General features: G+C 45.4%; 1 protein-coding gene across 2 annotated transcripts in view; it reads right to left on the reverse strand.

Moving 5' to 3' along the window:
* Window positions 1-23,982, reverse strand: part of ARHGAP22 (Rho GTPase activating protein 22) — a 359,144-nt gene that overhangs the window by 309,834 nt on the left and 25,328 nt on the right. The window contains exon 2 of one of the 2 annotated variants that reach the window (XM_029061129.2): window positions 1,952-2,151. In XM_029061129.2, coding sequence (XP_028916962.1) covers window positions 1,952-2,151 — 200 coding nt within the window. Of the gene's footprint in view, window positions 1-1,951; window positions 2,186-23,982 lie in introns of those variants that run through there. The other variant, XM_029061128.1, reaches the window with a different exon arrangement.

Here is a 23,982-nt window from a genome sequence, read left to right on the forward strand (position 1 = left end):
TAGGGGTGAAAACCCCCTGGGCAATTTCACAGGCATCCCAGTGTAGGGTGGAGTAGAGGATCCCCGGGCAACCTCGTTTGGCAGCAGATATTGCGGGACCCTCCCCCCATTTCATCCACCACTATTGATATATTTATGACTGGAGGGCCTTTTCACTTAGTGAGCTAAACCAGTGGAAGTTAGTAATTGAAAATAGAGCAATAACAAAAGAAATAAGAAACAAAACCGCAACTTCTCCTCCACAGTAATTTCTGGCTCTCGGCCATCAATATTTGGCTTGAAGGGTAAGGTGGAGCTAAAGCGAGTTTGCCTTTCTTAAAGAGAAATCTCTCCGGAGAGGTGGCTCCCAGGGTTTTTATAATCAGTACGCTCTCTGGCCAATCTTCCCTCCCCATCCCAGGAACAGAGGCAGATATTCCATGAAAACATGTCTATTTCACAGCTAGAAACTTTTCTGCCCCTGAGGAATTATACATTAGTACAGCACCAGAATGGACTACACAGGGTGAGAATTTACATAATGAGAGCGATCATGATGAGAATACCATTTTTTAGTGGTATTTGTCAAATGCTTATTATGTCCCGGGCACATGCTGGGGTAAATAACAAAGTAATCAGGTTAGACACAGTCCATGTCCCCCATGAGACTCACAGTCTTAATTCCCATTTTACAGGTGAGGTAACTGAGGCACAAAGAATTTAAGTTATTTGCCCAGTGACATCTAGGGAAGCAGAATGGCGTAGTGGATAGAGCATGGGCATGGAGTCATTAGTTCATGAGTTATAATCCCAGCTCTACCATTTGTTTTCTGTGTGACCTTGGGCAAGTCACTTCAGTCCTCACTATTGGCTTTAAAGCTCTCCATCACCTTGACCTTTCTTACTTCACCTCCCTTCTCTCCTTCTACATCCCAGCCCCCACACTCTACTCCTTTGGTGCTATCCTTCTCATGGAGCCTCCATCTTGCCATCAACCCCTGGCCATGTCCTACCTCTGGCCTCACATCCTTCCCTCCTCAAATCCGCCAAAAAAATCACTCTTCCCCCCTTCAAAATCCTACTGAGGTCGCACCTCCTCCAAGAGGCCTTCCCAGACTAAGCCCCCTTTTCTTCAGCTTCCCGTCCCTTCTGCTTCCCCTCGACTTGCTCCCTTCCCCCCTCTCCCCGCCCCAGAGCACTTATGAATATATGTATATATATATAATTCTATTTATTTATAATGATGCCTGTTTACTTATTTTGATGTCTATCTCTCCCCACCCCCCCATAGACTGAAGCCCATCGTGGGCAGGGATTGTCTCTTTATTGCTGCACTGTACTTTCCAAGTGCTTAGTACAGTGCTTTGCACACAGTAAGCATTCAATAAATACCATTGAATGAATGAATAAAAATAAAACAAATGGTGGTATTTGTTAAGCGCTTACTATGTGCAAAGCACTGTTCTAAGCACTGGGGGATACAAGGTGATCAGGTTGTCCCACGTGGGGCTCACAGTTTTAATCCCCATTTTACAGATAAGGAAACTGAGGCACAGAGAAGTTAAGCGACTTGCCCAAAGTCACACAGCTGGCAAGCGGCGGAGCCGGGATTCGAACCCATGAACTCTGACTCCCCAGCCCGGGCTCTTTCCACTGTACCACGCTGCTCCTCTAATGAGAATGAATATAGTGAGAATCCGCGTGATGAGAATTCATGTGACAAAAATGCAAATAATGAGAATGCACATGGTGCTCCTGAGAATCCCAACTGTGAATCACTCACGTACACAGTGTCTGCCGACCTCATTATTTGCGCGGCTAGAGAATAATGAAACAGTATTCCCTTTCACTTTCTCCGTTTGGTGTACAGTGTTGCACTAAACTGGTATGGGACCGAACGCTCTGCACATAAAAAGCATTCAATAAATACTGATTGACTGTGAAACTTAGCTGCGCCGGAGACGAATCTTACCTGTGGCTTGGTTTCTTCCTCATCCTTGTAGTAGAAGAGATGGTCCCCACGCAGCACAAACCACCGCTGCTGCCAGTTCTTCATGATGCTCCTCTGCTTCTTCAGCCAACCTGCCTTGAGCACACGGTCCTGCAGGTTGGGGGACACGGGCCTGGCAGAGGGTCCGCTCTGCTCGCCCATCACGAGGCTTTTCGATCGGGCTGGAAACCAAAAACACACATGCGGACTCATCATCGCGGAACCTGAGAATCAGCTTAACTCCTGCTCTGTCTTCCCCTCTTTCACAGGTCTCTTTCACGTGGGGGAAGCAGCATGCCGTAATGGGTGGAGCACAGAACTGGGAGTCAGAAGGTCCTGGGTTCTAATCCCGGCTTGGCCCTTGACTGCTGGGTGACCTTGGGCCAGTCGCTTCACTCCTCTGTGCCTCAGTTCCTCCTCTGTAAAATGGGGATTGAGAATATGGGCCCCAGGTGGGAGAGGGACTCTGTCCCACCCGATTTGCTTGTTTCCACCTCAGCACTTAGTACAGTGCCTGGCACATAGTAAGAGCTTAAATATATATCGTAAGTATGAATTATTATTATTCTTAAGTCTATTTTCCTGTCTTTCCCATTTAAGTCTAAGATCCCTGTGGGCTTAGAACCGTGTCTTGCACTGCTTCTGCTGTACTCGCCCAAACGATCCCGTCTCTTTCTTCCAATAGAATCTCAATCTATACTGTCGCTACCCCTGATGACCTTCTGTTTTCACACTGATAGGTAAGACGAAGCCTTCTTCATTGCTCAAATCCTCTGTTCAAAGAAGGCTTTCCTCAATTCTTAACTTCAAACTCCCACTTGCTGCTCATCAGCTGGACACCCGCAAGCTCTCTTAAGCCTTCTTCTACATATCAGGAAAATTCCTTAATTCTTGGGTACCTCTTTCTGGTATTCCAAATGAAGTCAGCTCTTTGCCTTCTGCCTTGTGAATAAGGGGGTTGGTGATGGCATTTGCAGATACTGAACCCCCGAATGCATGTGACATCACATCCTTTTGGGGGACATGGACGTAATAATAATAATAATTCTATTAATAGTAATGTTGGTATTTGTTAAGCGCTTGCTATGTGCAGAGCACTGTTCTAAGGTCTGGGGTAGATACAAGGTAATCAGGTTGTCCCACGTGAGGCTCACAGTTAATCCCCATTTTCCAGATGAGGTCACTGAGGCACAGAGAAGTGAAGTGACTTGCCCACGGTCACACAGCTGACGAGTGGCAGAGCCGGGAGTCGAACCCATGACCTCTGACTCCGAAGCCCAGGCTCTTTCCACTGCGCCACGCTGCTTATGGCACTTGTTAAACGCTTACTCTGTGCAAAGCATTATTCTAAGAATTGAGGTAGATACAGTTTAATCAATTTGCACAATCAGTTAATCAGTTCTTGTCCCACATGAGCCTCACAGCCTTAATTCCCGTTTTAGAAGCAGTGCGGCTCAGTGGAAAGAGCACGGGCTTGGGAGTCAGAGATCTTGAGTTCTAATCTCGACAGCACCACTTATCAGCTGTATGACTTCGGGCAAGTCACTTAACTTCTCCGAGTCTCGGTTACCTCATCTGTAAAATGGGGATCAAGACTGTGAGCCCCATGTGGGACAATCTGATCACCTTGTATCCCCCCGGCGCTTAGAACAGTGCTTTGCACATCGTAAGCGCTTAACAAATGCCATCAGTATTTTACAGATGAGGTAACGGAGGTCCAGAGAAATGAAGTGTGTTGCCCAAGGTCACGCGGCAAACCTGTGGCAGCGCTGGGATTAGGGTTAGGGTCCTTCTGACTCCCAGGCCAGTGCTCTATCAACTAAGTCATGCTGCTTCTCTAACACATAGAACATTTGGTGCTAGTTGGAAAGAGCACGGGCTTTGGAGTCAGAGGTCATGAGTTCGAATCCCAGTTCTGCCACTTGTCAGCTGTGTGACTGTGGGCAAGTCACTTAACCCCTCTGTGCCTCAGTGACCTCATCTGTAAAATGGGGATCAAGACTGAGAGCCCCACGTGGGACAACCTGATTCCCCTGTGTCTACCCCAGCACTTAGAACAGTGCTCGGCATATAGTAAGCGCTTAACAAATACCAACATTATTATTATTATTAGTTGGTCTAAATCTGCTTGAAGATCAAGCCTTTCTCTGGGTGGACTCCTGTCCCACCTCCTCCCCCCATCTTTATCCAGAATCTTTATATTTGCTTCCCAGATCTGATACGCATTCCACTCCGAGCTATGGAACCCACTCGGCATGAGGAGCCGAGCAGGGGATTGGTTGGGTGTTTAGAATAAAAATACCAAATCTAAAAGCATCCAGTGTTGTAACTCTACTAGACAGGAGGCCAGGCTCATTCAATCAATTCAGCTGTATTTATTGAGCGTTTACCTTGTGCAAAGCTCTGCACTAAACACTTGGACTCCTACGCGTGTTCAACCCCTGGCTCTGATAAGACCCAAAACTTCCCTGCCGGGGCTGAAAACTCTAAAAGTGGGGTTTTTCCAGTATATTCGCTCTTTAAAGCCTATCTGCAATTTATCTCAGTGTCTCTCTGAGGAAAGCTGTCTACTCTTTATTACTATATTGTATTACTCAAATCATTATTATTGATAATGACGTTTACTACCCATTTGTTATGTGCTAAGATAGAAGACAATCGCATTGGGTAAACACCTGTCCTACACGTACGTATCTTTAAATTATATATCTTCAATAATGGATTTATATTAATATCCATCTCCCCCGACTAGACTGTAAGCCCCTTGAGGGCAGGAATTGGATCTACCAACTCTTGAATTCTTCTCTCCCAAGTATTTAGTGCAATGCTTTGCCCACAATAAATGCTCCATAAATATCCTCACTGATTAATTGAAGCCTGTTCCCACCTGATCCTCATTCATCTTAAGACCAAGCCCAATTTGTCCCCTGTTCTAAGTGAAAGGTTGGCAACTTTCTCCAATTAAAAATCACTGATTAATTGTTTGATTGATTTGATTTGCTGAACTAATGACTGAAGAGCTTATGATGTTCCAAGCTCTGTACTAATCTCTGGAATAGATTCAAGACAGTCTGACAGGCTGTCACCCTCTCACATGGGACTCTAAGTCTAAGTTGGAGGGAGTAAAAGTAAATCTCCATTTTACAGATGAGGAAACTGAGTCTCAGAGAAGTTAATTGACTTGCCCAAGGTCACACAGCAGGCATGGGGCAGAGCCAGAATTAAAAATCTTGTCCTCAGACTCCCAGGCCTGTGTCCTTTCTACTAGGCCACACTGCTTCTCCAGTGCACTGTATTTCAGCTCATCCGTTGACAGAGGAAGACAACCATAACTGGCTGCAGATAATGGCTGTAAATTGTTTTGAAGAAGGACTGAGTGATTATAGTTGCCCTTTATATTACCGGGTGCTCTTGCTCCCAGTTCATATAGGATTATGGCAAAGGGGGCAGATGGTGTTTGTGGTGGGAGAAAGGGGGATGTTTGTTCAAGGAAAAGTTCAACTAAGGATTATTGGAAAAATCGTCAGCAGTAATGCGAGGGAGGCAAGGACGACTGCTGAGATTGCTGAAATACGATTGATTTAGAAAGTCGATGCAATTTTAAAGCTAGGGTAGACCGAGGAAAGATGGATCTTCAAGCCGAATTGATTTAAAGGGAGCGTGACGAGTCTGTAAGATGGATTTTAAAAGAGGGAGGGAAGTTAATGGAAGGGGCCCACTCTGAGTTCAAATGAGGCACTTTCACAAAGGTAATGGGCTACTCAGTGAGCAGGGCAACCTCCTGAGGAGGAAAGATGATGTCCGAGATCTGCCTCTACCGTAGTAGGAGCAATGATATTTACTGGACACCAGCTGAGGAATGAGGAGTTCCTTCTGGCATCTTAATGCAACAGGCAACACCCAGCTCAGTCTCCTTGCTGGCCAAATGGGGAGAAACTAGAAAAGGGGTGGAGATAGCTTTTCTCCCCTCCTCTGTTTGGAGGATTCATATTCCCTGACCCAGGAAGAAAATTCAGCTAGAGAAGCCCTGATTTTTCAAATATTATTTTGTTGAGTCCCCATCCCCAATCTCTCGGTTTCCTCGACTGACTAATATTGTGTGTAATGAGAGGAGCCAAACATTAACCCATGAAACACGGTGGGGGTCTTAATGGGGTCTCAATACAACATTAAAGTCCTCTATGAGAAGCAGCGCGCCTAGCGGATAGAGCACAGGGCTGAGAGTCAGAAGAGCCAGAGTTCTCACTCTGGCTCTGCCAACTGTCGGCTGTGTGACCTTGGGCAAGTCACTTCATTTCTCTGTTCCTCAGTTACTTCATCTGTAAAATACAGATAAATGCGGTGAGACCCTGTGGGACATGGACTGGGTCTAACCTGATTAGCTTGTCTCTCCTCCAGGGCTTAGAACAGTGCTGGACATAGTAACCGCTTAACAGTACTATAATAATGATTATCATCCTCTCTTTCCCCCTCAGAGAGGACAGCCAAAATGTCCCTGCCAGATAAGAATCAATCCTACTTTCAAAGACGTGAGGAAATTCCACTCCCTTTCACTGTGCCTCTTTCGGCGATGACAATCTGCACCGCCTGGAAGTTCTCCCCGTTTAAGAACGCAAAAAAAGCCCTCACTTAGATCAGTTCGTTCAATTGTATTTATTAAATACTTACTGTGGGCAGAACGCTGTACTAAGCGCTTGGAAGAGTACAATATAACAGTATAATAGGAGATCATTCGTCTATCCAGCCAAGTATTCTATCTCTGACAGTGATAACACATTGCTTAGAGAGACTGTGGGATGGTTACCTTCTTTGACATTCATCCTAGTATTTAAACAATCCAGCATCTAACCTGCTTAATTTTTCCCTTCTGCATCCTTACCTTTCCCGCTAATATCCAATTAAAGGCCACCTGCCCATGAATTTATCCAAATCTCTCTTGAAGCAGCATGGCTCAGTGGAAAGAGCCCGGGTTTTGGAGTCAGAGGTCATGAGTTCGAATCCCAGCTCTGCCACTTGTCAGCTGTGTGACCGTGGGCGAGTCACTTCACTTCTCTGTGCCTCAGTTACCTCATCTGGAAAATGGGGATTAAGACTGGGAGCCCCACGTGGGACAACCTGATTCCCCTGTGTCTACCCCAGCGCTTGGAACAGTGCTCTGCACATAGTAAGCGCTTAACAAATACCAACATTATTATTATTATTGAACCAAGTGCTACTTTCTGCCTGTACAACTTCCCGAATAAGAACCAAAAGCAACGTTCCATAAAAACCTCTTCTAAGCTGCCATCCAGGCTTGGTTCCTCTTGTTCTACCCTCAGTGACAATGAGTTCTTCCAAGAGTTTTGGGTTTGTAGTAGGAATGTCATGGCTCCAGCCTTACTCTGTAGATATCAATCAATCATATTTGTTGAGCAGTCAGCTGTGGGCAGAGTACTGTAGTAACTGCTTGGGAAATTACAATGTAACCATGAGAAGCAGCATGGCCTAGTGGATAGAGCATGGGGCTGGGAGTTCAATCATTCATTCATATGAAGCACTTACTGTGTGCAGAGTAATAATAATAATGATGTTGGTATTTGTTAGGCGCTTACTATGTTCAGAGCACTGTTCTAAGCGCTGGGGTAGATACAGGGTAATCAGGTTGACCCACGTGAGGCTCACAGTTAATCCCCATTTTCCAGATGAGGTAACTGAGGCACAGAGAAGTGAAGTGACTCGCCCAAAGTCACACAGCTGACAAGTGGCAGAGCCGGGAGTCGAACTCATGACCTCTGACTCCGAATCCCGGGCTCTTTCCACTGAGCCACGCTGCTTCCCCAGAGTACCGTACTAAGCGCTTGGGAAAGTACAATACAACAGTAAATAGCGACAATCCCTGCACACAACAAGCTCACAGTCTACATGGGGGGAAACAGACATCAATACAAGTGATTAAAATTACAGATATATACATAAGTGCTGTGGGGCTGTGGGGACCGGGCAAGTCAGGGTGACGCAGGAGGGAGCGGAAGATGAGGAAAAGTGGTCCTTAGTCTGGGAAGGCCTCTTGGGGAAGTGCCTTCAGCGAGGCGTTGAAGTGGGGAGAGTGATTGTCTGGCGGATTTGAGGAGGGAGGGCGTTCCAGGCCAGACAGGGCGTGGGCCAGCGGTCGGCCGTGAGACGGGCAAGATGGAGGCGCAGCGAGAAGGTTAGCACCAGAGGAGCGAAGTGTGTGGGTTGGGGTGTAGAAGGAGAGGACTAAGGTGAGGTAGGAGGGGGTGAGGTGATGGAGAGCTTTAAAGCGAATGCTGAGGAGTTTTTATTTGATAAAGAGGTTGATAGGGAACCACTGGAGATTTTTGAGGAGGAGGGTGACAGGTCCTGAACGTTTCTGTAGAAAGATGATCCAAGGACTGGAGTGGAAAGAGGCAGGAACATGGGAGGTCAGCAAGGAGGCCAATGCAGTAATCTAGCCAGGATGGGATCAGTGACTGTATTAACGTCGTAGTAGTTTAGATGGAGAGGAAAGGGCGGATTTTAGCAATGTTGTGAAGGTGAGACCGACAGGGTTTGGTGATGGATTGAATATGTGGATTGAATGAGAGGAGTCAAGGATAATGCCAAGGGAGTCAGAAGGACCTGAGTTCTAATCCTAGCTCCAACACTTATCCGCCGTGAGACCTTGGGCAAATCACTTCACTTCTCCGTACCTCAGTCACCTCATCTGTGAAACAGATTAATAATAATTGAGCACTTACTATGTGCCAGGCACCGTACTAAGGGCTGGGGTGGATACGAGCAAATTGGGTTGGACCCAGTCCCTGTCCCATGTGGGGCTCACAGTCTCAATCCCCATTTCACAGATGGGGTAACCGAAGACCAGAGAAGTGAAGTGACTTGCCCAAGGTCACAGAGAAGACAGGTGGCAGAGCAGGGATTAGAACTCACGACGTTCTGACTCCCAAGTCCGTCTTCTATCCACTACGTCATGACTGGGAGCCTCATGTGAGACAGGGACTGTGTCCAACCCGATCTGCTTTCATTCACCCTGCTTTCGGCCTAACAATGATAATAATGGTGGTATTTGTTAAGCGCTTACTATGTGCAAAGCACTGTTCTAAGCACTGGGGGGATACAAGGTTATCAGGTTGTCCCACGTGGGGCTCACAATTTTAATCCCCATTTTACAGATGAGGTAACTGAGGCACAGAGAAGTGAAGTGACTTGCCCAAGGTCACACAGCTGGCAAGCGGCGGAGCCGGGCTTAGAACCCACGACCTCTGACTCCCAAGCCCGGACTCTTTCCACTGAGCCACGCTGCTTCTCACCCTGAGATATAGTAAGTGCTTAATGGATGCCACGATTATTATTATTATCATTATTAGAATTATCATTATTATTCCCCCTCTCAGGATAACACCTGGAGGGTTTCTAGGACTCTACCAGTCTCAGCTGTGGGAGGGAGAGTCAAGCCGTGGCCTACCCGTTCCGTTCCTAGCTTGGCCAGTGGCTAGAGAGTGGAAGGCCATCTGCTACAAGTCAGCGGGCAGCGGCGTGGGAGAGAGTGGAGAGTGGAGACTCAAATTTACTGCACGGAAGGAGTCAATGGTAAACCCCTTCTGGATTTTTACCAAGAAAACTATGGATCCACTACCAGGACGATTGCAGATGGAGGTGGGGCGTTCTGGGAGAGGTATGTCCATGGAGTCGCTATGGGTTGAAGACGACTCGACAGCATAAGACAAGGCAATTATTATTATTATTATTATTATCAGAGTTGGTAGGCACGTTCCCTTACCGTGTCCTTAGGTCACCCCAAAAAGACACTTTTCTACCCCCTAAAATACTAACAAAGAATTTTTTTTCTCAGAGAATCCAGCTGTGCCCCCAGGGACCCTCTTGTTACGCTAGATCACTGATAGGTAGTGAGGAGAATTGGCTTCCTCCTTAGACGCCTTTGCTACACGCCCGTTCTCCTTAATTCTTTCTTCTCCAAGCACTCAGCTCAGCAGGGGAAGCTTACTTATTCTGGAAAACTGTGATAAAAACCAGCGTAATTTATTATCAATTGTAAAACCAATTCTCTACCGTTGCCTGGTCAATTAGCTTGGATCAGTGAAAATTCTTTCAATTGGTTTTCTAGTCACTTCATCCCCTTGTGTCTCTTCACATGTGATGTGTATTCTGCTTTACCGTTTTATTGTTAGCCTCAACAATGGGAACAAGGGCTATTCTATGAAAAAATCCATATATTCTATCAATTTAAATCAGTATAAATTTGAATATAACTCATTGTGGGGAGGGAACGTGTCTACCAACTCTGTTAAATTGTACTCTCCCAAGCATTTAGTTGCGTGCTCTGGACACAATAGTGTTATTATTAATATATGTTAATAGTTATGTTATGTTAATAATTATTTTATCATCAACCCAACAATGATTAGACTGTAAGCCCGTCAATGGGCAGGGACTGTCTCTATCTGTTGCCGACTTGTACATTCCAAGCGCTTAGTACAGTGCTCTGCACATAGTAAGCGCTCAATAAATACTATTGAATGAACAATAAGTGCTCAATACGTACGATTGATCGATGATTCCCAAGAAATACTAGGCACCGCAAGGTGCTTAGGAGTAGAAGGATAGTCGTGAAGCAGTGTGGTTTAGCTGAAAGAACTCGGGTCTGGGATTCAGAAGGCCTGGATTCTAATTCTGACTCTACCACGTGTCTGCGGTGTGACCTTGGGCAACTCACTTCACTTCTCTGGGCCTCATTTACCTTATCTGTAAAATGGGGATGAAGAGTCTGAGTCTTATAAGGGACAGAGACTGTGTCCAACTTGACTAACATATCTACCTCAGTGCTTAGAACAGTGCTTGGCACATAGTGAGCACTTAACAAGTACCATCATTATTATTATAATGTGTTCAATGCTAGTGTCTTCCAGATCATTTATTCTGTCTCAGGGTGGGGGACGGCTTCCTGCCAGTCAAGGTTGACTCCTCTTCCTGGAAACTGACCAACAAGCTGGGTGCAGCTTGGCCTAGTGGATAGAGCATGGGCTTGGGAGTCAGAGGACATGGGTTCTAATCCTGACTCTGCCACTTGTCTGCTGTGTGACTTGACTTCACTTTACTTCTCTTGGCCTCAGTGACCTCATCCATAAAATGGGGAATAGAAAGCTGAGCCCCATATGGGGCAGGGACTGTATCCAACCGGATTAGCTTGTATCCACCCCAGCGATTAGAACAGTGTTTGACACATAATAACTGCTTAACGAATACCATCACCTTTTCATTTTTGTCTTTCAGCCCCTCATACACCCCCCGGTCCCGAGGACTTCACAGGTGGCGTTTTAGAAACTGAGAAGCAGCACGGACCACAGAGTCAGAAAAGATGGGTTCTAATTGCAGTTCCTTCACTTGCCTGCTGAGTGACTTTTAGCAAATCTCTTGACCTTCCTGGGCCTCAATGTCTTCATCTATAAAATGGGGATTAAATGCTTGTTTTTCTTCCCCATCAGATTGCAAACCTCATGGGGGAGAATGACTGTGTCTGATCTGATTGCTGGTATTTACCTCAGTGCTTAGTAGAATGCTTGGCACATAGTGAATGCTTATAAAATACCTCAGTTATTTTTACTATTATTATTATTCCTGGGGTGGTGATGAGGAGGTGCCAATTTCCAACAGGGAAAAAAAAAAACCGAAAAAAAAAACCACGTTCCCAACAGCATCTCAGCCAATGTTACCTGGGGACTGGAGAAGAGCAGAGACCTTGAAGAAGAAAGAGACGTTTTTTCCAAAAAGTTACTCTCCTGGCTAAAATTGCCGGTTTAACTGCAAAACAAGTTAGCTCATTTCCCATGTCCAGTGGGTTGGCAGTACATTTGCTAGAGATTACAGAGGGGATTTGGGAGCTCACATGCACACATCTGTGTTTGCATTCCTCATTCCTAGCCTACTCTCTGTAAACACGTCTGCATCCAAACCAATTTAAGGAGGGACTCCAAAACAGAGCTTCACAGCAAATTCTCCTAAGACGTTCAGTTGAAGGCAACAGTGTACTGGCAATATTCATATTTTCAATTTTAGGTTTCTAGATTTTTTGTTGACCCATGGAAATTGATTAATCTTAATGATACCTGTTAAGTGCTTACTGTGTGCCAATCCCCGTACTAAGCGCTGGGTTAGATACAAGATAATCAGGTAGGACACAATCCCTGTCCCACTTGGGGCTCACAGTTTAAATCTGAGAGGGTAGGATTTAATCCCCATTACATAGATGAATTAACAAACCCAATGAGTCATTCGATCGATGGTATTTATTGAGTTCTTACTGCGTGCAGAGGACTGTACTAAACGCTTGGGACAGTACAGTACAACAGAATTTGCAGGTACGTTCCCTGCCCATGACAGGCTGCCCAGAGGAGTTAAGCAACTCTCCCAAGGTCACACAGCAGGCAAGTGGCAGAACTGGGATTAGGACCCTGGTCCTCTGACTCCCGGGCTTGTGATCTTCCCACTGGGTCACGCTGTTTTGTGACACAAATCTATCCGTTTAATTTCTGTGAGCAGTGGGCAAGATACCAAAGCGACTACTACGATGAATATAAATTAGCATTTGGGTCACCCTAAGGTGAGAGAAACGAAGACCCAGTGTCTTGCATCACCTTTAAAGTTCCACTTGGGCCTAATACCCTTTGATAGAGATTTGCTAGGCATTTTTCTATGGAGATAAATTGTTCAGAAATTTAATTACTTGAGAATGCTAGTATCCACTCTGGCCTGGGCAAATAACTGGTCGTACCTATGCCGTACGCTCTGCTTGTCTTCAATAAACGATTGTTCTCTATAGCTGCACAAACTCATTTTGTAAAGCTTTATTGTGACCGGTCAGGGAGGAATTTTTATTCACGTTATGATCAAAAAGAGGTGATATCTTTTGTGAGGAGTGTATGCGTGTGGGGATTGTTTTTTCAGAGGGGAAAGGTTATCTACTGCTCATACAGCTCCTTTCTAACATGGAGCTATATTTTAACTCTCTGACAGCTTCACAAGTATGAAATGTTATTGAATACTTATTCTTGCTCCCTTGCCTCTGATATCTACAGAGGCACGAGTACCTTAATAAAATTAGCTCTTCCCTTCGTTCCATATAGTGCCGAGTTTACTGACACATTTTCTTTCTGATTTATTTTCATTTTAATCAACTAAGAAAAAATACATCGAGTTTCACTCCCTGTCTCATTCTAGCTCTTTCCCTTTCTTCCCCTCCCCCGGCGCTTTCCGACCTACTCTCTTCATAAAAGCGAGTCGTACCTTTATAGATTATTTATAGTAATCCATTTCTAAAGATGACATTTCAGTTTGTTTGCTTCTTCAGTTGACAAGAATGATCAATGCTTTTATATTGCTGAAAATAAATCAATAATGGAGCCCCTTTTTTTTCCATTTCCTTTTTGCTTAAGAAGGGTAGAATCCAAATTCCAGTTGGGAAACACCCAGCTCTCTGTTTTTCTGACGTTGGTTCCCGGAACATCATGGCCTCTCTCTTTTTGTTAGCCTCAGAAAGTGTGGCAGGAAAGGGAGTGTTTTCAGTGACCTAGAGGCAGATTTCTGCAGGTTTTGTTCCCTGTTACCAGCAAGAGCATGGTCAGCTATGAGACGCAACAGACTTGAACTCAGCCAGCTGGAAGGTCCCTCTGGGCCAGCCTGAATGCCCAAGAGCATAAGAATTATAATAATTATTATTATGGTACTTGTTAAGCACTTACAATGGGCCCAGACACTCTAGAAAATGCTGGAGTGGATAAAAGGGAATCATGTTAGACACTGTCCCTGCTCCACAAGGGGCTCACAGTCTTAATTCCCATTTTACAGATGAGGCAGCTGAGTCACAGAGAAGTAAATTGACTTGCCTAAAGTCACATAGCAGATACGTGGAGGAGTCAGGATTAGAACCCATGATCGTTTGACTCCCAGGCCCGTGCTTTATCTACTATGCCATGCTGTTTCGAGAACAGAGGTGGATGGGGTTTAGAGGAAATTCTTTTGCTTCTGTGGGGCTGAGGGAGGTGGCTCTGAGCCAAGCTTTTTTTTTTTTTTCTAAAATGGTATTTGTTATACACTTACTATGTCCTACACCCTGTACGAAGCAGATACAAACTAATCAGGTAGGACGCCGTCCCTGTCCCACATGGGGCTCCCCGTCTCAATCCCTATTTTACAAATGTGGTAACTGAGGCCAGAGAAGTTAAGCGACTTGCCCAAGGTCACACAGCAGACAAGTGGCGGAGCCGGGATTAGAGTCCAGGTCCTTCTGACTCCCAGCCCCGGGCTCTATCCACTAGATCATGCTGCTTCTCCTCGGTTCAGGAGGAGACATTTAGGGTGAACATTTGTCTATTTTTATACCAGACAGCACAGTTTTCAGCTGGTCTCTTTACTGTCCAAAGCTGATAGGGCAGAAGACACCGTTTATACCCATTCTTTAATTTTATGTTCTTTGAGGGCAGGGATCGTGCCCTCTAACTCTTTTGTACTCTTCACAATACTGGTAGTGCTCTGCACACAGTGAGCACTCAGTAAATACCATCGATTAATTAATTGATGGCCATCTTCCTTCTAATTGGGCTCCTGTCACTTAATCCATCACTTAGGAAGTAACACCCGGGTTCTCAGGAGCGTCAGCCATGGTTCACGAGCAGACAGTTCGGGATGCAGCATGGCCAAGTTGATGGTGGGTGTGTCTGGGAGTCAGAGGTGATGGATTCTAATCCCGGCTCCACCACTTGTCTGCTCTGTGACCTTGGGCAAGACACTAAACTTCTTCCTCCTCCAAGAGGCTTCCTTATAAGCCCTCCTCTCCTCTTCTCCCTTGCCCTTCTGCATCACCCTGACTTGCTCCCTTCATTCATTCTCCCTCCATTTCCTAAAGGACATACACATATATCTGTTGTTTATTTATTTATTTATTTATTTATTTATTTATTTATTTATTTATTTATTGACTGAGTTATTTACTTATGTGTATTAATGTTTGTCTCGCCTTCTAGAATATGAGCTCCCTGTGAGGAGGGAATATGTCTGTTTGTTGTTGTATTGTACTCTTCCAAGCATTTAATACAGTGTTTTGCACATGGTAAGCGCTCTATAAATATGATTGAATAAATGAATGAATTTGTACCTCAGTAACCTCAATTGTAGAATGGAGATTAATAATAATGTTGGTATTTGTTAAGCGCTTACTCTGTATGCCCCATTTGGGTCATGGACTGTGTCCATCCTGATTAGTTTGATTTAACCAGAGGCTTAGTACAGAGCCTGGAATATCGCAAACACTTAACAAATAAAATTTTATTTTTAGAAAAGTGGGGTGGAGCATCAGGGGTCTCCCTAGGGAAATGCTCTGGGTCCTGAAAATTCCCACAGTAGGAAATAATTTTCCCAGCTCAATTGGATCCTTCTTGAAGGGAGAGATCATGCTTACCATCTTCATTGTACTCTCCTAAGTACAGTGCTCTGCGTAGACTGAGGACTCAATAAATAATAATAATAATGTTGGTATTTGTTAAGCGCTTATTATGTGCAGAGCACTGTTGTAAGCACTGGGGAAGATACAGGGTAATCAGGTTGTCCCCCATGAGGCTCACAATCTTAATCCCCATTTTATAGATGAGGTAACTGAGGCACAGAGAAGTTAAGTGACTTGCCCACAGTCCCCCAGCTGACAAGTGGCAGAGCCAAGATTTGAACCCATGACCTCTGACTCCCAAGCCCGAGCTCTTTCCACAGAGCCACACTGCTTCTCTGTAATAATAAATAGAATTCATTAATACAATAACATGTTCTACATGTTGCCCTTAGGTTATAATGTGAAACCATCCTCTGTGCCTCACTTTCCTCATCTGTAAAATGGCGATTCAATGCCTGTTCTGTGACCCACTTAGATGGTGTGTCCTATGTGGGACAGGGTCTAGGTTCAACTGGATTATCTTGTATCTTACCCTAAAGCTTAGATTATTGTTTGGCACATAGTAAGGGCTTAACAAATACTACAATTACAATTAATGTTATTATTATTATTGTCATTATTATCATCATTATTATCCTAGCCCAAATAGTTAAAAGGGCATATGTTACTTCTAGGAAGGGAAAGGGGCACCTTTAGGGCCTGAAGGGAGAGTAACATGGCAGAAGCAAAGGAATCCCCATAGGATAATGGCTCGGCGCAATGTGGCACACACTGGATTTTTCCCAACCTCAACGTCGCTCCAGGTATGCGATTGGAACAGTTGCCGGCCTGCATCGGGGCAACTGGGCCCCGGGGAAAAGTTTCAGTGAAATCTTCCTCATGGTCTCAGGCAGGGTAGACGGGCTTTTGGCAATAAATCTTGCTTGGCAAACACACGGCGTTTCTCGAGAATTCAGGAGAAAGGAGTTGGGAGGGAGGGAAGACACAAATTAAATATCACAACAAAAAGCCTTTCCTCTTCAGAATCAGAAATAGAAAACGACAAGCTGTTCCTATTGGCAGTCATTGTCAGGACTTCATAACTCTTACAGGGAAGTTTGGAGTAAAATCGAAAAACAAATTCTAGAATACCATTTGGGAAACTTCTAACAGGTGGAGTTGGGTCTCTTTTAGAAAATGGGAACAGTATTTTTGATTCACAACTGTCCTGCTCTCAAGCCCCCATGACTGCCTTCTACAACCATCTTCCGTTTGATCCTCATTTTACTTCTGAGAAAAATTAACTTCCTGTGGTTAGAGTTGACTTTTGCTAGCCATTTCCTCCTTTCTTTCTCTGATCCTGACACTGACTCATTAAGTCTCCAAGATTGGCGGGGAAACGCCACCCTAGCAGGGTGGTCTTCAAATTATAGAACGGATCAGGGCCTCCCCTTTCTGCACGCAGGACGATATTCGATCCATGGTTACTTAGAGATGAAAACGAAAGATAGATTTGCCGATCGAGGTAGTGCATTTCTTAGGAGTATAATTAGTTATGCAATGCGACTTATGGTTGCCCCCTCTAGACCGTAAGCTCCTTGAGAGCAGGGAACACGTTTATCGACTCCAATGTTCGGTACCCCTTCCTCAGCCCCACAGCACTTATGTGCATAGACTGGAAGCCCGTTATTGGGCAGGGATTGTCTCTATCGGTTACCGATTTGTCCATTCCAAGCGCTCAGTACAGTGCTCTGCACATAGTAAGCGCTCAATAAATACTATTGAATGAATGAATGAATAAATATTTATGTTAATGTCTGCCTCTGCCTCTAGACTGTAAGCTCTTTGTGGGCAGAGTTGTCTATCAACTCTGTTATATTGTACTCTCCCAAGCGTTTAGTTCAGTGCTCTGCATACAGTCAGCACTCAACACGATTGATTGATGGATGGCAAAGTGCCTTTGGATCAATGCTTAGGAAGGCTGAGTTAGTTAACTGGAATCCAGTCGCTTGGATTCTATTCCCAAGCAGCATGATGATCTAAGTGGCAAGAGCACAGGCTGGGGAGTCAGAGGACGTGGGTTCTAATCCCGGCTCTGCCACATGTCTGCTGTGTGACCTTGTGCAAGCCACTTAAATTCTCTGTGCCTCAGTTACCTCGTCTGTAAAATGAAGATGAAGACTGTGAGCCCCACGTGGGACAACCTGATTTCCTTGTATCTACCCCGGTGCTTAGAGCGATGCTTGGCACAAAGTAAGCCCTTAACAAATATCATTATTATTATTTTTATTATCATTCCAAGGTTGACCCCTGATTTGAGTGATCTAGGGAAGTAATTTAATTTATCTGCCCTCCGGATTTATCCAAATGAAATATCACAACCACTAATTCCTAGAACAACGTATTCAAAATAGAAGATTGTACAGCTTTGAAAGTATGACATAGAAATATGAAGGATTATCATCAGGGGTCAAACTGATAACTCTGCCATTAGGTTGTAAAAGTCTTCAGCAGATGGTAAACTCCTTGAGACCTGGGAATATTCCCCTCCTCCTCCATACCTTATCTCACCTTGGCTTCACGGACACTGTCCTCTCCCGGTTCTCCTCTTACCTCTCTGGCCGGTCATTCTCTGTCTCCTTCGCTGGAGCCTCCTCCCCCTCCCATCCTTTAACTGTTGGAGTTCCTCAAGGGTCAGTCCTTGGCCCTCTTCTGTTCTCCATTTACACTCACTCCCTCGGTGAACTCATCCGCTCTCACGGCTTCGACTACCATCTCTACGCAGATGACACGCAGATCTACATCTCCGCCCCTGTCCTCTCCCCCTCCCTTCGGGCTCGCATCTCCTCCCGCCTCCGGGACGTCTCCACCTGGATGTCTGCCCGCCACCTAAAACTCAACATGAGCGAAACTGAGCTCCTCATCTTCCCTCCCAAACCCGGTCTTCTCCCAGACTTCCCTATCACCGTGGATGGCACGACCATCCTTCCCGTCTCTCGGGCCCGCGATCTCATTGTCATCCTCGACTCGTCTCTCTCGTTCACCCCACGCATCCTATCCGTTACCGAGACCTGCCGGTTTCACCTCTACGATATCGCCAAGATCCGCCCTTTCCTCTCCACCCAGACGGCTACCTTACTGCTACGGGCTCTCGTTATATCCCGGCTAGACTACCGTGTCGGCCTTCTTTCCGATCTCTCTTCCTCCTCTCTCGCCCCGCTCCAGTCTATTCTTCACTCCGCTGCCCGGCTCATCTTCCTGCAGAAACGATCCGGGCATGTCACTCCCCTTCTTAAACAACTCCAGTGGTTGCCTATCGACCTCCGCTCCAAACAAAAACTCCTCACTCTAGGCTTCGAGGCTGTCCATCCCCTTTTCCCTTCCTACCTCTCCTCCCTTCTCTCTTTCTACCGCCCACCCCGCACGCTCCGCTCCTCCGCCGCCCGCCTCCTCACCGTCCCTCGGTCTCGCCTATCCCGCCGTCGACCCCCGGGCCACGTCCTCCCGCGGTCCCGGAACGCCCTCCCTCCTCACCTCCGCCAAACTGATTCTCTTCCCCTCTTCAAAACCCTACTTAAAACTCACCTCCTCCAAGAAGCCTTCCCAGACTGAGCCCCTCTTCTCCCTCTACTCCCTCTGCCACCCCCCCTTTACCTCTCCGCAGCTAAACCCTCATTTTCCCCTTTTCCCTCTGCTCCTCCACCTCTCCCTTCCCATCCCCACAGCACTGTACTCGTCCGCTCAACTGTATATATTGTCGTTACCCTATTTATTTTGTTAATGAATTGTACATCGCCTTGATTCTATTTAGTTGCCATTGTTTTTACGAGATGTTCTTCCCCTTGACTCTATTTATTGCCATTGTTCTCGTCTGTCCGTCTCCCCCGATCAGACCGTAAGCCCGTCAAACGGCAGGGACTGTCTCTATCTGTTGCCGACCTATTCATCCCAAGCGCTTAGTACAGTGGTCTGCACATAGTAAGCGCTCAATAAATACTATTGAATGAATGAATGAATATTAATAACAGCCTATATTAAATACCAACTAAATACGTAGAACTGGGATAGAGGCAGGAGAATTGGATCGGACACAATCTCTGTCTCAAGTGGTTGGTGGAGGTGTGGGTTGTGGACCGGATCAGGATAGTGGACCATTCAAGTGGGCATTTATTAATAATTGTGGCATTTGTTAAGCGCTTACTCTATGCAAGTGACATGCTAAGCGCCAGGATAGATACAGGATAAGGAGTTTGAATTCATTTCCTGTCCCTCATGGGGTTGCCAGTCTAAAAGGCAGGGAGAACAGACTTTTTATGCCATTTCACAGATATTGGAACTGAGGTACAGGGAAATTCAGTGACTTTCCCAGAATCTGACAACACGCATGGGGTAGAGCCAGAAATAGATCCCAGGTCTCCTGATGCCCAGGCCCATGCTCTTTCTACTAGACCACGCTTCTTCTCTGTGACAGAGGCATGAAGAAGCTTGGAGGAAGTAATAATAATAATAACGTTGGTATTTGTTAAGCGCTTACTCTGTGCAGAGCACTGTTCTAAGCGCTGGGGTAGACACAGGGTAATCAGGTTGTCCCACGTGAGGCTCACAGTTAATCCTCATTTTACAGATGAGGTGACTGAGGCACAGAGAATTTAAGTGACTTGCCCACAGTCACACAGCTGGCAAGTGGCAGAGCTGGGAGTCGAGCCCATGACCTATGACTCTGAAGCCCGGGCTCTTTCCACTGAGCCTTGAAGTAGTGATACTGGTAGAATTGATACTAAGTAGAAGAAACAGTACTTATTGAGCTCCCACAGGGTGTAATATGATGTTCTAAACACTTGGGAAATATGAAATAAGAAGGTGATACATTCCCTGCCCACGGGTAGCTTAAACTTTAATGGAGGAGATAGTACTCTAATGTCTCTTCTAAATTAAGCCTTTGATTTTCACCGCACCCTCAGCCCCGCAGCGTTTTTGTACGTCTGTAATTTTAAATTCATATTAATGTCCGTCTGCCCCTCTAGACTGTATGTGGGAATGTGTTTAACAAATACATGATAATGTACTCTCCCAAGTGCTTAGGACAGAACTCTGCACCCATTAAATGCTCAGTAAATACCGTTGATGGATTGATTGATTGTTCTCTATTATAATAATAATAATAGTATTTCTAAAGCACTTACTATGTGCCAAGCATTGCTTAAAGTACTGGGGTAGATACAAGTTAATCAGTTTGGACACAGTCCCTGTCCCACATGTGGCTCACACTCTGAATCCTCATTTTAAAGATAAGGTAACTGAGGTCCAGGCACATTAAGTGAATAGCGCAAGGTCACACAGCAGAAATGTGATTAGAACCCAGGTTCTTCTGACTGCTGGGACCATCTTCTATCCACTAAGCCACTCTAATAATAATAATAATAATAATAATGTTGGTATTTGTTAAGCACTTACTATGTGCAGAGCACTGTTCTAAGCGCTGGGGTAGATACAGGGTAATCAGGTCGTCCCACGTGAGGCTCACAGTTAATCCTCATTTTACAGATGAGGTAAATGAGGCACAGAGAAGTTAAGTGACTTGCCCACAGTCACACAGCTGGCAAGTGGCAGAGCTGGGATTCAAACCCATGACCTCTGATTCCAAAGCCCAGGCTCTTTCCACTGAGCCACGCAATAAGAAGATTGGAGGACGAGTGTGATGGCTGCCCTTCTTGTCATCCAATCCCATGGTGAAAATTTGTTCTGTAATTTTTTTCTTTCTGAAAACTTATTATGGTTCTCTTATTCATTCATGTACCCTTCTTGAACCCACTGATATTTTCCCGCTTGCACAACTTCCTGCAGTAATGAATTCCATCCATCTACCACCTGCAGTCTAAAAAAAGTGTTTCATTTGGCTTGTTTTGAATCAAATCGTCTTTAAGCTTTAATGGAAGCTCTCTAGTCCTGGCCTTGGAGATTTGGTGAAGCACCATCAAGCGCGTCGTACAGTGCTCCGCACACAGTAAGCGCTCAATAAATATGATTGAATGAATGAGTCAAGTATTTTCCCTGCTAACCCCCTCCCTGATTTAGCAAATTTCCTTAGGTCGCCTTTCAACTTTCACCTTTCAACTTTCTGGCTGAAGAACCTACTAGAGGGGACAAAAGACCAGGAAGCCGGATGTTATTATCAATAATAAGGAGTGTGTCTAAATTCCACTAACAAAATGGTAAAGTCTACTAACCTGCAGATGTTTCCACAATGGGAAAAAAAAAAGCCGAGGAAGGGGAAGAGAAAAATATTCTGGATTGTCTCCAATCCAGAGGATTCAACTAAACAGATGCCTCCAAGCCATCCCATGCTCACAGTCTGGGAAATAAAGGCTTTGTTTGTGTACTTCCATAGAATTTCACAGGATGAAACTCTGGCCTCAGGCTCTTAAATGCAAACCAGATTGGCCCTGTCCAGAGAAGGACAAACAACAGATCAGTGGCCTGTGGATAATGACGTGCCGATCACTGTTTTATTCGTTATCATCATGATCATCACCATCAGCGGTATTTGTTGAGCGCTTACTATGTGCAGAGCACTGTATTAAGTGCTCGGAAGAGTACAGTGCCACAGAGTTGGCAGATATGTTCCCTGTCCATAACGAGTTTACAGTCTAAACCGGGGAGGCAGACATTAATATAAATAACTATAAATATTTCAGTCATGAAGATCTAGTGGGGAGCCAAGACATAATCAGGAGGGTGCTGGCCAAGCCTTTCACCTCCACAATGAACAGGACAAGAGGAGATGAGTTTAAATTTCAGAAAGAGAGATTGAGGTTAGATTTACAGAACAACTTTATTTAAGTGTAAGGAATGGCGTAGAGGATAGAGCATGGGCCTGGGAGTCAGATGGTTCTAATCCTGACTCTGTCACTTGTCTGCTGTGTGGCCTTGGGGAAGTCACTTCACTTCTCCGTGCCTCAGTTACCTCATCTGTGTAATGGGGATTAAGACCGTGTGTCTCAGGCAGCACGGTGTCCAACGTGATTTGTTTCTGTCCACCCCAGTGTTCGGTACAGTGCCCGGCACATAGTAAGTGCTGAACAAATACCACAATTCCTGAGAAGCAGCATGGTGCAGTGGCTAGAGCGCGGGCCTGGGAGTCAGAAGCTCATGGGTTCTAATCCCGGCTTTGCCACTTCTCTGCTGTGTGACCTTAGGCAAGTCACTTCACTTCTCTGGGCCTAAGTTACCTCATCTGTAAAATAGCGATTGAAATTGTGAGCTCCACATGGGACAGGGACTGTGTCCAGCTCAGTTTGCTTGTATCCACCCCAGCACTCATTTTAACGCCTGGCACATAGTAAGAACTTAACAAATATTATTATTATCATTATTATGAACCAGCTAGCACAGGAACTTGTGGAGAAGCATAGGTGCCACCACTGAGCTATGGGCAGGAGCTGTGGCAAAGAGAGCCCAGGTGGAGAAATAAAATCTTGAGGAGGGAACTGGTACTTCCCATGAACAGGACAAGAATCAGACTGGCCGAAATCCAATCTGCTGGGTAGAAAGCTGGATCACGGGCTACTCTGTCCATGGTGTGAGGCCTCAATCCTGGTCCTGGCATCTCAATCATCGATCAGTGGTATTTATTGAGCGCTTACAATGTTCAGAGCACTGTACTAAGCTCTTGGTTGTTCCGTATGACAGCATTAGTGGACAATACAAGCTTACAGGCTAGAGAAAGATGGGTGTTTGGTGGACATAATGAGCTTACAATCTGCAGAGAGGTGGTGTTTAAGATCCTTTGCTCTACTTCTCTCTAGGTTGGACTTATTTTGGAGTTAGAGGATATCAGTCACCAGAGGCTCACTACGTATTCCTGTATATATTTGCATTCCATTTGGTTCTTAAAATAAATTTTTAACATCCCTCACGTGCAACGTTTTTTCTTCCGTGTCTCGAATTGGAACTCAAGTGCCTGGAGAGGGAAGGAAAAGACTATTTTTGACGCTATCTCACTGGGACCGTTTTTGGATAGAGAAGGATTAGTCAGTGTGAAGAATATACTTCTCAAGGTTGGTGTGCCTTCATTATGGAAGTCTAAGTCCCTCCCTGCCGTTCTGGGGAACTCATGACTGGAAACTCTCAATGGAGTCAGTGATGTTTGGCTGGCTCTGTTAGGTTCTCCTCGAGACTCAGCGTGGACTAGCGGGCAGCTCCCAGGACTGGGAGTCGGAAGACCTGAGTTCTAATCCCGGCTCCTGCACTTGCCTGCTATGTAACAGTGGGCAGGTCGCTTCTCAGTACTTCAGTGTCCTTATTTGTAAAATGGGAATTCAATAGCCGTTCTCCCTCCCCTTGATACTGTGAACCGCCTATCTGAATTGATTTTATTTATCTCAGTGCTTAGTAGAGTGCTTGGCCATAGCAAATACTAAAAACATACCACAGTTATTATTAGTCAGTCAGGAAGACGGTATGGTGCAGGACCTGAACTCATGGAAAACCCCAAATTCTCTGGGCTTCAGTCATCCATCTCTTAGGGCAAGAGAAAAGGGTATTAGCAAAGAACACTCTCTGTTATCCCTATGTTTTCACC

The sequence above is a fragment of the Ornithorhynchus anatinus genome, chromosome 3, assembly GCF_004115215.2.
Source record: "Ornithorhynchus anatinus isolate Pmale09 chromosome 3, mOrnAna1.pri.v4, whole genome shotgun sequence".
NCBI lineage: Eukaryota > Metazoa > Chordata > Mammalia > Monotremata > Ornithorhynchidae > Ornithorhynchus > Ornithorhynchus anatinus.